Source organism: Carassius carassius, chromosome 27, assembly GCF_963082965.1.
Source record: "Carassius carassius chromosome 27, fCarCar2.1, whole genome shotgun sequence".
Taxonomy (NCBI): Eukaryota; Metazoa; Chordata; class Actinopteri; order Cypriniformes; family Cyprinidae; genus Carassius; species Carassius carassius.
In genome coordinates, this window is record NC_081781.1 from 10,320,221 (window position 1) to 10,334,680 (window position 14,460).

General features: G+C 36.6%; 1 protein-coding gene across 3 annotated transcripts in view; it reads right to left on the minus strand.

Annotated features, from left to right (window-relative positions):
* Positions 1-12,568, minus strand: part of scml4 (Scm polycomb group protein like 4) — a 28,618-nt gene extending 16,050 nt beyond the window's left edge. Inside the window, exons 1-2 of one of the 3 annotated variants that reach the window (XM_059512586.1) lie at positions 11,961-12,568; positions 6,420-6,657 (exon numbers count right to left, since the gene is read on the minus strand). In XM_059512586.1, the coding sequence (XP_059368569.1) occupies positions 6,420-6,621 (202 nt within the window). In that variant the 5' untranslated portion in view covers positions 6,622-6,657; positions 11,961-12,568. Of the gene's footprint in view, positions 1-6,419; positions 6,658-11,960 lie in introns of those variants that run through there. The other 2 variants (XM_059512587.1, XM_059512588.1) reach the window with 2 other exon arrangements.
* Between the last annotated feature and the right edge of the window lie 1,892 nt (positions 12,569-14,460).

The window sequence follows — 14,460 nt, forward strand, 5'->3', positions numbered from 1 at the left end:
ACACACACACACACACACACACACACACACACACACACACACACACACACACACACACACACACACACATTAATGCATGTCTTCATGCATACAAACAAACAGAACTGGAAAAAAATGGTTCAATTCCAGGATTATCATGCCATAATTTGCAATGGAATAATAATTAAAAAAAAATTATAAAATAAATTATAAAAATTATGTGGGTTACAATATATTTTTAAACATCTTTTATGACAGCCAAAAAAACTTAAGATTGTGTATACTGAATAAAAGTTCCACTTTAAAACATAATAAAAATACAGTTTCATTTGTAAAATTATGGTCCTCGTGTACCTTCCTCCTTTCATATTGTGCTTTTTTTCCCTCTAGTCATTGCTGGTTCGTCTTGTGCCACAGGGACAGTTATTGACTTGCTGCTCTATATCCCAATCTTGCCCTGTTACTGGGTATCCTTGTTGTAGTTTTTGCTCTTGATTTTCTGATTTTGGTTTTGCTCCTTATTATTCTTGTTTATATTTAATTGTTATATCGTATTAAGTCATTCATCAGTCTTGTTTCAGCTCTTGAACTGTTTAGATTTTATACTTTAGATATTTTTCAGTCTAAATTTGGAAATATTTCCATTACATTTGTTTTTGTTTAGTTTTGCTTTACTTTTTCTTTTCTTTTCCCCATCTTGTTGTCTCTGTGTGTTGCGCTGAGTAGTGTTGTTTTGTGGTTTTGAGTGGTGCCTTGTTGAGTATTTGTGTGTGCTGTTTGTTCCCTCCAGTCCTGCTCTACCAGCCTGAGACTCCCTACCTGTTGGTCCCCCAAGGCAGCCTGCCAACCAAGCCTGGTGCTGAGAACCATATCTCTGATACTGCTCCCGGACAGCGTGAGGAGATCCCTCAGCAGGATCAACGCATGAAAATCTCTAGGTCCTGACAACATTCCTTGGCGTGTACTGAGAGACTGTGCAGTGGAACTCACTGATGTCTTCAACGACATTTTCAACATCTCACTTAGCCAGTCTGTTGTCCCCACATGTCCCACATACTTCAAAGCTACCACCAACATTCTGTTCCTGAAGAAGCCGTCTCCATCCTGCTTCAATGACTAGCGTTCAGTTGCACTTACTCCTATTCTCATCAAGTGTTTTGAACGGCTAGTCATGCACCATATCAAGTCTGCCCCTCCCCAACCTCCCCTCCCGGACCCCTTCCAATTTGCATATCGGTCCAACTGCTCGACCGATGACGCCATCGCCACTGCCGTCCATTCAGCACTCACACATCTGGACAAAAAGGACTCATATGTCAGAATGCTGTTATTAGACATCAGTTCAGCATTCAACACAATCATCCCTCAACACCTCATACACAAACTGGTCCAGCTGGGGCTCAACACTTTGCTGTGCAACTGGTTGTTGGACTTTCTGACTGGAAGACCTAAGGCAGTACAGATCGGCAGTAACACATCCAGGACCATTACACTGAACACTGGTCCCCCCCAAGGATGTGTGCTGAGCCCCCTCCCCTTCACTCTGCTGACCCACGACTGCACACCGTCACACAACATCTTAATTAAGTTTGCAGATGACACAACTGTAGTGGGTCTCATTTGCAACAGAGATGGAACAAACTACAGGAATGAGGTGAGCCACCTGGCCGGGTGGTGCAGTGACAACAATCTCTCTCTGAATGTGGAAAAGACAAAGGAGATTGTTGTTGACTTCAGAAGAGTGTACACTCAACATGCTCCTCTGACTGTCAATGGTGTGACTGTGGAGAGAGTAAGCCACACCACATTCCTGGGTCTGGCACATCACAGAGGACCTCTCCTGGACTGACAACACCACAGCACTGGCCAAGAAAACACAGCAGCGACTCTACTTCCTCCACAAACCAAGAAGAGCCAGAGCCCTGGCCCCCATCATGTACACCTTCTAAAGAGGCACCATCGAGAGCATCCTGACTAGCTACATCACTGTGTGATATGGCGCCTGTGTTGCAGGCCCGCCTCCGGAGGCCCGTCAGACAGATTACTGTAAAAACTGTAAAAACAGGATAAAATGAAAAGACCGGGAGAGTCACGTCTGCTCCTTCACAGCTCCTCTGTTGGTATCTTTATTCAGTGCAAAATCAATTTCAGATACATACAACTGTTTTTATAAAGCTTTGCTTTACATTCTGTTGTGTCTCTTTTAGACAGCACTTTAATGTCACTGTCATCACAACAAAATCATATTATCATTTTTCTTATCTTCCTTTTGCCCCTTTTGTTGACACCTGAATACTCTGTATACACTTTATACACATCAATACTAATATTTATAAAGACAATATGACTTAGAATTAGATTTACCCAATATATGTATATTATACATTGTAAATGTATATTGTGTGTTGTAAATATTAACACAATTCACTATTTTTTTCCCCTCACAGGCGAATATATATAATGGAAGAACACAAAGTGTGCTTTTCTAATCTTTCCTCAGTGCCCGGTCACGTGACCACCAAGCGCGCCAAACGTGTGCTGCCGCAAGTCACTTCAACGCATAATAAGAGCAGCTGAGAAGATCGTTGGTATCTCTCTCCCCTCGCTCCAGGACATTTATGGAACCCGCCTCACCCGTAAAGCCCTCTGCATTGCAGGTGATCCCACCCACCCATCACACTGCTTCTTCAGTCTGCTGCCATCAGGGAGGAGACTGTGGAGGCCAGAACCAGCAGACCACCTCGCCTCCTCTCTTTTGCCCCAGTCACCACTGAACTCTGAACCTCCTCCCCTGTTTTTTTTTTATTATGCCAAAAATCATTAGGATATTTAGCAAAGATCATGTTCCTTGATGATATTTTGTAAATTTCCTACCGTAAATAAATCAAAACTTAATGTCTGATTAGTAATATGCATTGCTAAGAAGTCATTTGGACAAATTCAAAGGCGATTTTCTCAGCATTTTGATTTTTTTGCACTCTCAGATTGCAGATCTTCAAATTGTTGTATCTCTGCCAAATACTGTCAGCTCCTAATAAGCCAAACATCAATGGAAAACTTATTTAAACTTATTTATTCATCTTTCATGTGATGTATAAATCTCAATTTCGAACAATTGCCACTTAAGGTCCAGGGTCACATATACATACATATATGTACAGTATACATATGTATGTATGTATGTTTGTAAGTATGTATGTGTGTGTATATATATATATATATATAGATATATACACACACACACACACACACACACAGACACAATCATTTACCCACACTCCCTTTACAACAAAGAGCCACATGCTTTGAAAACAACAAATGGATGACCACGTAAACACAGAAACAAAAGCACCAGCAAAGTTCAAACTACATCAGACTTACACAAAATGAAATGGGTCATCAGCAAGATCAATAATCAACATGGGTTGCTATGACAACAGCACTTGCCATTCCAGAAATAAAAGCCAGCATGGACAGAAAGAAAGAAAGAAAGAAAGAAAGAAAGAAAGAAAGAAAGAAAGGTTATTATCTTTGGGACTTGTGAAGAATCTTGCTGGCAGAGCACTAGCTGCTATCACAGAAATCACATCCGCTCCCATGGCTGAGAGACAGTGGTATCTAGGGAGCAGCCATACTGACCACTAAGAGGACGCAAACCACAGACAAAGAGCAAACTCATGGAAACTGTGCTCTAAACCCCGCTAGCCTGACACAAGTATTCACCAAACCAAGGCCTCTATACAAATCACTTCTACAAGTTTTGCTTCAGGACCCAGATTTAACACTAGAACCAAGTGGTGATCTAACATAGCATCAAAACAGTTTAGAATACAAAAGCATAGAACATGAGCTAACAGCTGAGAACCAGTGAAATATACTGTCTCACTGGACACAGCACTCTGTGAAATACATTTAGATATTCTGACGCAGAGCTGGCTGCCATTCACCCATACAGCTGATTGCTATATTTAATTTCTAATTATGCCTGGAATACAGAAGACAATACATCAAAAGTTAATTAAAGTCATGGATTCATCTTTAATGGCAACTCAATCATCTCAAACCCATTAACACTGCAGATGAGGGACAACTACTATGTGTGAGTGTCCATGTATGTGTATGAATGAAAAAGAAAGGAAGATGGAAAAAAGTTTGAAACATGTTACATTATATTAGTTCAAAACATTTTGGATTTTTATTTTTCAATTCACCAAGAAAAAAAATGTCATGTGGAGTCAAGTAAACGATTTTCTATCATTATTGTTACTATTTTCTCAATTACAGTAATCTAAATTTTCTTATTGCATTCAGATGTAAGGCATTACTGGATTCAAAGCTAATTGTTTAACAAGCATTTTATAATGTTCACACACACTGATGTTAAACCACCAATCTGACATGTTGACAAAATGCTGCTTTGACTGGAACTAAAGCTCTAGGTGAACTAAACGGAGAACCATCATCAATTTTCTGGTTTCAGAGTCACATGCCCGGAATTGCCTGCAGCCACTGACTGGAAATTGCACACGCACAAAATGTGCAATACAGTGTGCACCCATACACACAAATCTACTAACTCAAACCAAAATAACAAAAGATTAAAAAAAAGCAAGCAACTCCAGCCAACGCCTAGCATAGAGGAGGGGTTTTATGAAGAAAGAAAATTAATTGATGTGCTACCCCTCACAAACAACATCAACAAGTTATTTACTCCATACATGACACATTGCCATAGCAACAGACAAGGGAACCCTGATACTAAAAGACCATGTGATCAAAATATGAAAACTAGCACTAAAAATTAGTGTATGTATGTGTAAGACAATTATAGTGCTGTATATTATTTCCCCCCAAAAAATGGAAGGAACATCTGTCTTTCTTCATACACAGCGTGAGAATAGGGAGTGCAATAATTAAGAACGACACACATTAATCTCCATTAATCTTTTTAAGAGTCAAGCAGTGCTGAATCCCAGGGTCCGATGTAATGAACAGATGATATTCTCACTCTTCTTTTCTTACTGTCTATCTTATCCTCTCTAATGTTTTTTTTCCTCTTGTGCCCAATTACTCTATTCTCATGTATTTGCCGGTCCTTTCATCAGCTGGAGAACCATCTAAATCCCTTTTAATGATGATAAAAGCCTGAGTATTACAAAGAGGTCTCTGTATGCAAAAATAGCATTTTATACACTGTCTATAGATCTGACATTTTCAGTCATGAACAGGAAGTGAGGAAACAGCATCAAGAACCCTAATATAACTCTTAGCTTAAGAGTATCGATATTATCATGTATCGATGATGGTCAGAGATACCTGATGCCTTTGACGATATCAAGAAATTTATTATTATTATTATTATTATTATTATTATAGTACTATTTAATTACTATTAGAACTTATTTGTTACACCATATTTCTTTTTACGCTTTTTTTCAGGGTTGCGTGTTATAATCAATCACACACGATTCCGTTGAGTTCATGAACATAATGGCCAATTAGAGGCATTCAGATGAGTCATCGCTGAAACACTCATCATAAAAAAAAAGTGCAGATGTACATGCGATGTAAATATTTGACCCTGGACCACAAAACCAGTCATAAGGGTCAATATCTCGAAACTGAGATTTACATATCATCTGAAAGCTGAATAAATAACCTTTCATTTGAAGGATGGTTTGTTAACTATATATACAGAATATTTGGCCGAGATACAACTATTTGAAAATCTGTGCAAAAAAAAATAAAAAAATCAAATGAAATCAAAATAATGAGAAAATCACTTTTAATGTTGTCGAAATGAAGTTCTTAGCAATGCATCAAAATTAGGTTTTGATATATTTACGGTAGGCAATTTACAAAATATCTTCATGGAATATGAAATTTATTTAGTATCCTAATTATTTTTGGCATAAAGGAAAAATGTATCATTTTGACTATTGCTAAAAATATACCCCAGTGACTTAAGACTGGTTTTGTGGTCCAGGGTCACATACAGTATAAGAGACAGCTTCACTGATTACAATTGAAGTGTTTTTTTAAACGGCATAAACTCGTGCTGGACTGAAGTCATTGATGATGTTTTTTGATAATGTAAATATTCTTTGCTTGCTTTCTGTAGCTGCTGTTTAAATAACTAAGGAACATCAAGACATACATGTGCTACTTCAATAAAAAAGATATAATGTGTAGTTAACGAATTACACTAACATTAGGCTGTCGTATGCTGGAGTTATATACATGAGCATGATAATATCGTAAATCGGCAATCTCATAGGCAAGGCAAGTTTATTTATATTATATATCTCACAGGCTGACGATAGGACTATGGAGCAAATCGCCCAACACTATTAGCCATCCACATAAAGCTGTTAGAATTAGAATGAATTTTATGTCTGTGAACTCAACTGTTGAACTGCAATTATGAATTTATGTCTTACTTTGAGAACAAGTAGGAGGCGTCCTGTCTCGTATCCGATGCCCACTCTGTGCTTCCTCTCCCAGGTCAACCAGTTGCCAAAGGCCCCTCCCCCTGTCGTCACGGCGATTGAGGCGAAGGCGGAGCCTGACGGTCTGCACACCCAGGACGCTTGGTATCCAGGAGACAGTGGAATCCTCCAAATCCCTGCCACGCAGTCTCATTCCCACAGCAACTCACACATCGACCAAAACATTACACTGGGAGACACAAACACACACATTGAGAACATTAGAGCAGTGTGCATCATACGATTATCAGCTACACTGCTGAGGGACATACATTATTTCTTTAAGGTAACAAGTTGTCTAACATCAGATTAGAACAAAATTACCAATGAATGTACAATTCCACTACTTTCTGAGTAGAAGAGTGGAAAAAAAACTGACTGTTGCATCTTATTGTCATCATCGATTTTAAAATGTATTATACTAAGACTGAGAAATTAAAGGGCTTTATGTTCATAAATCTTTTAAGATTTGAAATTGAAACAATACATTCTTACTATTCTAACTATTTACTATCTAAATATGTTCCCCTCAAAAGTAGATGATCTCTGAGAAAACAAAGTACAGCTTAAAAGAAATTGGCTTGGACAGTGACCTGTGTTATAACAATGGCTAGCTAAAAACTATTAGTTATTCAGTCTAGGACAAATTATTCTTTGTGTTTCTAGTTAAAATAATCCATATAGACATGTGTAAAGTAGGCTTTATCTGAGGAACATTTGGACTTGGGTAACAAATTCCAGGAGATTTAAATACCCACCAGAATTCCAGTTTCAAACATAAAAGCAACTACAAGTACCTTTTGAAGTGTAAGGGATGATTTCATTAACCCTAAATCAGGGTATTGAAGGAGTTATCGAATTAGAGTTTCTCAGGAATCTTTGTCAGCACAATAAACGATCAGACCAATGCTTTATTTGGCAAAGGAATTTGTATTGGCAGCCATTCCTGACCCAAACACTGGATAGGCATGTTTGTTATTCAGCCGAGAGGTGATGCAATGCATCTTCAAAGGAAAGATGACCCAAAGTGGTCAGGACATCACACACACACACACACCACCACCACCACAGGCAGCTGTGGATTTCAAAATGATCAAACCAAACATTTAATGTAAATGACTTTCTCCACTGCAAAGTTAAATGTCCCTGTGGAATGAAGTCGGTTTAGAAATCTAGTAATTTAGTACAAGAAGCCTTAATTAAATTTTTACTATACACAAACGTATATATGTAGCAACGACCTCTTGTTGTATCATCTGCACTTATTCTATAAAAACCTTCCTATAGAGGTTTGTAAACTCTGACTATTTCTAATCTGCATATTAAGGTCTCTCAGATTTAAGTCTTTTATAACCACAAATAACCATTTCCATTCCCCTTCCGATGTTGAATTTTGGTTTTAAAAAAGCAATGAATTTGACTGACCAAAAAAAAATATATATATATATTATAATAAAAAATGAGATGCAAATTAGACAACTGTGCCAAACAGTACAGTTATTGTTAGGAAAATTGGACTGGAGGAGAATAGATGACTTTTCACCACACAAGACAAAAAGTATTGGCTATTAATAACCATCCTACTTCAAGCATCCTTTAAGCCGTTTCTTTACAGTATTCAGAGGAAGTCTAAGCATTTCAATCATTTAATTTCATGGCACAAATTTTTTCCATCCAAATGTAGTTTAAAGTGAACCATATTCCAAGCTAGTTAACAACAACCTAGTTATTTTCCAAAGCTCAATGATATCGTTTTAAATATACTTTAATTTGTTCTGATTTCTTGCTCGGAGAAACATTTGATATTAAAATGTGCATCTTAATGGAAAAAGTCAAAAAGCTGTTAAATTTGTAAGGTATTTCAAAAGTACTGCAGCATTTGATAGAGCATTACACTGTACTGCATGTTTAAAGTAGTTAACAGTATGTATAGAGTGCACAGCCAAATAGTCCTACAATATATGTTTGATATTCCAATTGAATAAATGGCTGCTAGTCTTTGAATGTAAACTCCAGGAAAACACTGTGTAGGAGTCTAACAAAGGGTTGTAAACAGTGACCTATGGAAATCATTTCAACAGGGTGTTTGAGTACTCCCAAAAGCTGAACAATTCCTATGTTATTTAATGAGAGTAATGGGCCCAGCTGAAATGAGCCAGTCATATCACACCCTGAGAGCCAGTTTACAATTGAACTTCCTTAGCCTTCAGCACAACAAATCAGTGCAAAAGAGAGCTGTGCTCCACTATCACAGAATCAAACCTGAACCCTCACCCTTTTTAGTTATTACATAATAAATAAGACTGAGATGAGCAATCTGGATGCAGAAGTTTGCGTGCTTTGTTCTCACAGCAGACTGGCAGCTGCCCTTGCAATAATGTCTGCCCTTCCAGATAATCCTTTTAGTGAGGGCCACACTTGGCCGGTGCTTTATTAGCATTCATCCATATTTTATCATATTTATTCGTATTTGCCCTTGTGCTCTGTAGGCGCAGAAAGGCTTAGGCTTCCCTTGAGAAATTACTTCAGAAGCAAAAGACAGAATCAGAGACACAGACACATTCAGAATTTAAACATTAAAATTAATTTGTGCCCAAGAAAATGCAAACTGACTCTCTTGATTCACATTCACTGTACACACACACACACACATTCTGGATTGCTGAAATGACTAAAAGTGCATTAATATTAGTTAATATTTGTTTACAATCATGACATAGGATATAGACTTTATCAATAGCCTAAAAAAAGCAGTTTTATTTTACACTGAGGGGTCATGTAATCAAGGCTGACATGTTAAGATTACATGTCAATATACAATATTCTAACCTAAATTTTTAAAAACTAACTTTATGTCTTTATGTCCATTGATGGTAATTTTAATCAAATCATAAAAATATCATCCAATTTTAAAAAATGTAAATGACAATGCTGTAATGAATAAATCCATGTATAGTATTTACAGATTATTGGTGTTACTTTTCAAGGTTTCCTGTTTTGTTTTTTTTTTTAGACAAAGAATTATCAGCTTGGCCATCACTAAAATAAATGTAAATATAAATAAATAAATAAATAAATATATATATATATATATATATATATATATATATATATATATATTACAATAGATCCGTTTTTTAATTATAACAATATTTCACAATATCACTGTTTTTACTGATTAAGCAGCATTGGTGAGCATAGAATATTTTTTAACAATATAAAATAAATATTTCCAACCTCAAATGTTTTGTGTAATGTATCCATAAACAAAAATTATAGAGAGTTCAATACAAAGTACCAAAAAGAAAATTCAAAAAAAAAAAACAGTTTATGATGATTTTGACATACCCTTTATATCTATATAATAATAAAAATAAAAATAAATAAATAGAAATAAAGCAGAGCTCTGCCTATCAATGTCACTGTGCTAGGTTGAGTCAGCAAAACAAGAAGACTGAATTTCATTCTGGATGACATTCAGCGAGAGATATTCAGATACTCTTTCCTTTAGCTTTCAACAACAGGAGACATATTTGAATATCTCAGTTAAAAGTAAGAGGTGAAGCCAAAGGGTAAGTAGTGCAATCAAAGACAGGGAGGGTATGTGAATAGTAAATGGGGAGGTCATGTGAGGAAGGTCTTGTTAACAGACATAATAACAGGGGAGTTCATGGTGAGGATCATTTAAATAACCTTCAGGTTCAATGAAATCTCACCCAGCTAAATCTCAGTCGTAATCATATTCTCAAAGAAACACTTCAGAAAATTGCAGTTCATATCGGCACTTGGAAAGGCACTCTGTCTACCAAAAAAAAAAAAAAAAAAAGATTAGCCACTTTTGGGCCAATTACGCCACAATCAAGTCTTATTTCAGGCCCATTTTCAGACCAGGAACGAGTGTGAATTTGAATGTACCATGTGTGGCACTCTCCAACATCCTGCTGATATCTCTGATGCCTCTGCACAAGGTCAACAGAACAATTATTTATCTATAGTTCAGCGGTATTTCCTTACACGAACCATACCATACACTGTAAAAGGGCAGGGCTGTTTTTGCATGACCCTGAAGTGCTCTGTGACTGCAGAGTTTTTCTAACCTTGTAACCAAACACACTTCCACACAGTCCATCTCTAGTGGCTTATTTGGTTCAATAATAAAGAATGTGTGTAGCCACTTATTCACTCTGACACAGTGCCTGAGGGTCTGTTAATACACACACACCACTGCATTGTGTGTGTGTGTGTGTGTGTGTGTGTGTGTAGGTGTCAAGGGGGCAAGGGACCTTCACAGGAGTCATTTCAAGCATGCTTAATCCCTGAAGTTGTTCTTTTCCAAAAACATTACTTGAGGATTAATAATTATGGCTATTAGTAATCAGGACTGCCTGTTTCATGTAATGTAAAGTGCAATGGAGAATAAAAAAATTATGGCCCATAAACGGCCCTGACAATACATTACTTTTTCGTGTCTGCAAAAAGCTGTTTGCTTAGCTGAAAGCAATAAAGCAAAATTATTATCAGCTCTCTTATTTACAAATATCACTATCGCCCCCAGGCTGAACTGCAGTCCTTTAGTATTTAAGGGAAAGTGCCAGCAAAACAAAGCAAGCACAGGTGGGGCAGATAGGATTTCCCAGCGGACTAGAAAACATAAACAGCTCTACACATAGGAAATGTTTTTTGATCAGAGGTTAATCCTTAATAAATCTAAATTCTTACATAATGAAGATCTGAACAATGTTTCATTTAAGTATTGACTTTGCCTCAAAAGTTTTCCCAAAAATCATTAGAAGAAATAAAATAGTCACAAATTGGACACCTTTTAGGACAAAGCATTCAAATTCATGTGAAAACATGGCTCAGATAATTTGATCATAAATATTATAATCTCTGCAAATCAAAGGCATTGCTGAGATCTCACATGTGAGATTGCTGGGGCCATTTTTAAGAATAAAATCTGATAAGCAGGAGACATAAGGTGATCTTGCCATTTAATCTCATTGCTGTCTAGGATAAACAATGTATACCTAAAAAAGTAGCCATCTGTGATTTTTATTTACTGTCAAAAACTGATCTTCAGATAAAATATGAGAATTTACTATACAATATTTAATCAAATAAGGAAACTACTGACATAAATAAATAAATAAGCAAGCAAGCAAGCTGCACACAGTGTCTAAAAGTACCAAAAAAAAATCGAAGATGTCATTCAAATCATATGTTTTTTTTAATTAAAGACTTGCACAACCTTAGATCTCAGAGTGTTATCCACAAGTGCAAATCTCATCTCAAGATCGTCTAAAAATAGACAGACGTGTACTGAACAGTAAGTTATCACAATTAATACAGCATATCTGTTGATTAATCGCCAGTCAGACAATATCGCAGACAGTGGCCATTTCATATTTGCATCGACGAACTTGACGTCTCCGAGCGACACCGACATCAGCAATGATCCACCTGGAAAAAGCAGCGAATGTCAGAATGATTTACCTCTGCTTGTCGACGGCTACAGCGCTTAGATTGTCGCCTGTCGGAGTCGTGCAGAACAATTTAGCCAAGCTGCAGCAGCTGGACTGCGGGCTCGATTTTCCTCCCGCGCCGCCGGTGCAGAAGTGAAGTCGCGCGAGGACCGCGGCCAGGGCTCCGGGAGCAAAAAAACAGCCGGTTTCGCTTGCACGCAGACACGGTGCCAAACTGATCCGCACCCCGGGGATCTAATTAAATGCCAAGCCACGGGGGCGTATGGTGAAACGTTTATATATTTCGCCTTGCTATTCAAAACGATGTAGGTGAGAGTAAAACACCCACACAGACACAGGACATCCGACTGTATCCCAAAAAATACTATATACGTACTGTGTGTGAGTATACGGTGCGGGGAATCTCTCCTCGGTCCTTGGGTTTTGGAACAAACCCACTTGATCCCACATGAAGCTTGTTTGTGAAATTCCGTGGAGGATTGCGGGCTATTTTCAACAGTGTTTCCGATCCCGCTATAGCCTACTCGCTATAAAGCAATTTGCAACGTTTCTGAATTTAGGATTTGAAACTGTTGTTATATATTGTTCACAGACTCAAGTAGCCTAATAAAATACAGAAGACCCAGTGTTATTTTAACACTCGTAAGAACCCGTTGCATAAAACAAGGCCAATATAAATAGGCTCATCAATTTCGTTTTTTTTTTAAATAAACCATATACTAGAACATAAATCTTGTTTATGAAATTCAATGCAAATTTTTATCTAAATTACAGTAAGCTAAATTATAATTTTACCAACCAGCCGTCTTCTACTGTACAGGTGTGTGCCTACCATGAATTCAAAATTAATTAAATTAATTAGTCTGTCTTTTGGTAAAAAATAAATAAATTAAAAAAAAAAAAAAATCTCAGTATGTTTAAGACCTCAATTCACGGTGATTTGGTTAAGAAGTTATATCTGATTTATTTTATTTTTTCTGAAGATTAAATAGTTTTACACCGATTCTTTTAGAATGAAAAAGCTTTCCCTTTCTTGTCGTTTTATGAACTGAGATTATTAATAAGTCTTTATTTATTTATTACGTTAATTGAAAATATGTCACCATTCCCTGTGGTCATGTCCTCAAAGATATTGAAAATCAGAAGTGGGGGGGGAAAGATAAAGATTCGCATATGTTGGATTCGGGTGTTGAATATGCATCGCAACCTGTTCAGGACGCCACACAAGGTCAGTGGGAACTTGGTGGCAGAAATACACTAAAGCGTGTCCGTCATAGCCTACAGTACATGGAGTGAATCTACTTATTATATAACTGACCTAAACTACATCGAACCTAGTTATTTTGCACTTTTTAACATGTTGACGTGTCGCGTGGAATTCTAACTTTAAGCGCTATACACTTGACTTTACTCAAACTTGTTGATTTTAATACATTAATTTCCTTATAACGGCAACAATTATAAGTGGCAAATAAATGTGGATGAATAAATTAATCAGGTACATTTGATTAACTCTGAAGAGGAAAAATAAATATTCTACATTATTAGACGCTTTTAGAACTAGCTGGATTTCCTATTTAAATAAAATCACTCGTGTCCAAATTGCAAACCTAAAAACACTTATATTAGATATTAGCCTATGAGAAGCTAGGCTGTTTGACAGTAAACATGCAGGAAACAAAATTTAGATTTTATAGACTAGGGACCCTCAATATAGAAAAATCAGGATGTTCTCTGTAGCACTTGGCCATAATGAGAAGTTTCCTTTGTATAATACTTAACAGGCCATTGGCAAATATTCCTTCAAATAGTTTATGAAAATTTAATGGGTAAAAGAAACTCCAAAGGGAACTCCGAGTGCCTTCAGAAGAAAAAGCTTAGACTAAGTTTTTGATCTATAAAACTATGCATTTATCAAAGAGGATGTAGTTTCAGGGGGATATATTCATTCATTTAATCAAAAAGAAAATCTTTTAAAAAGTTATTTTATTTGAAATTATTTAAATACAAATAATATATATTTTCCATTTACAATGAGTTTTCTTGTAAACAAAAGTGGCAGATACTGTTTCACCCATTTTTCTGGCCGGTGAGTTTCTCGGTTTATGTCCAGACATGATTTCTCATAATCTGTGCACTTCAGTCAGAGCTTTCTGTACACAGAACGAATAATGAGGCTACAATCTTTTTGGAACTATAATATTAAAATGTCTATTTAACTGTAAAACTCTTAGATAAAACTGATACATAATTTTGATAAAATTGGTTGAGAATGAATGCATGTTACATGCAGCCAGAAAATGACACTTTCCCTCTGTGAGTAAAGATTGCATTGTGTTTATGCTAATAAACACAAGGGGGGAAAAAAGAAGTAAACTATTTCTGAATGACATTTGCAGTTCTCCAAAATGTATCTATACATTACATACATTAGCTATTGGGAACAAACAAGAAAATCCAATTTCCTGTCATAAATTCAATATAAAAAATAAAAAAAGACAAGGAAAATT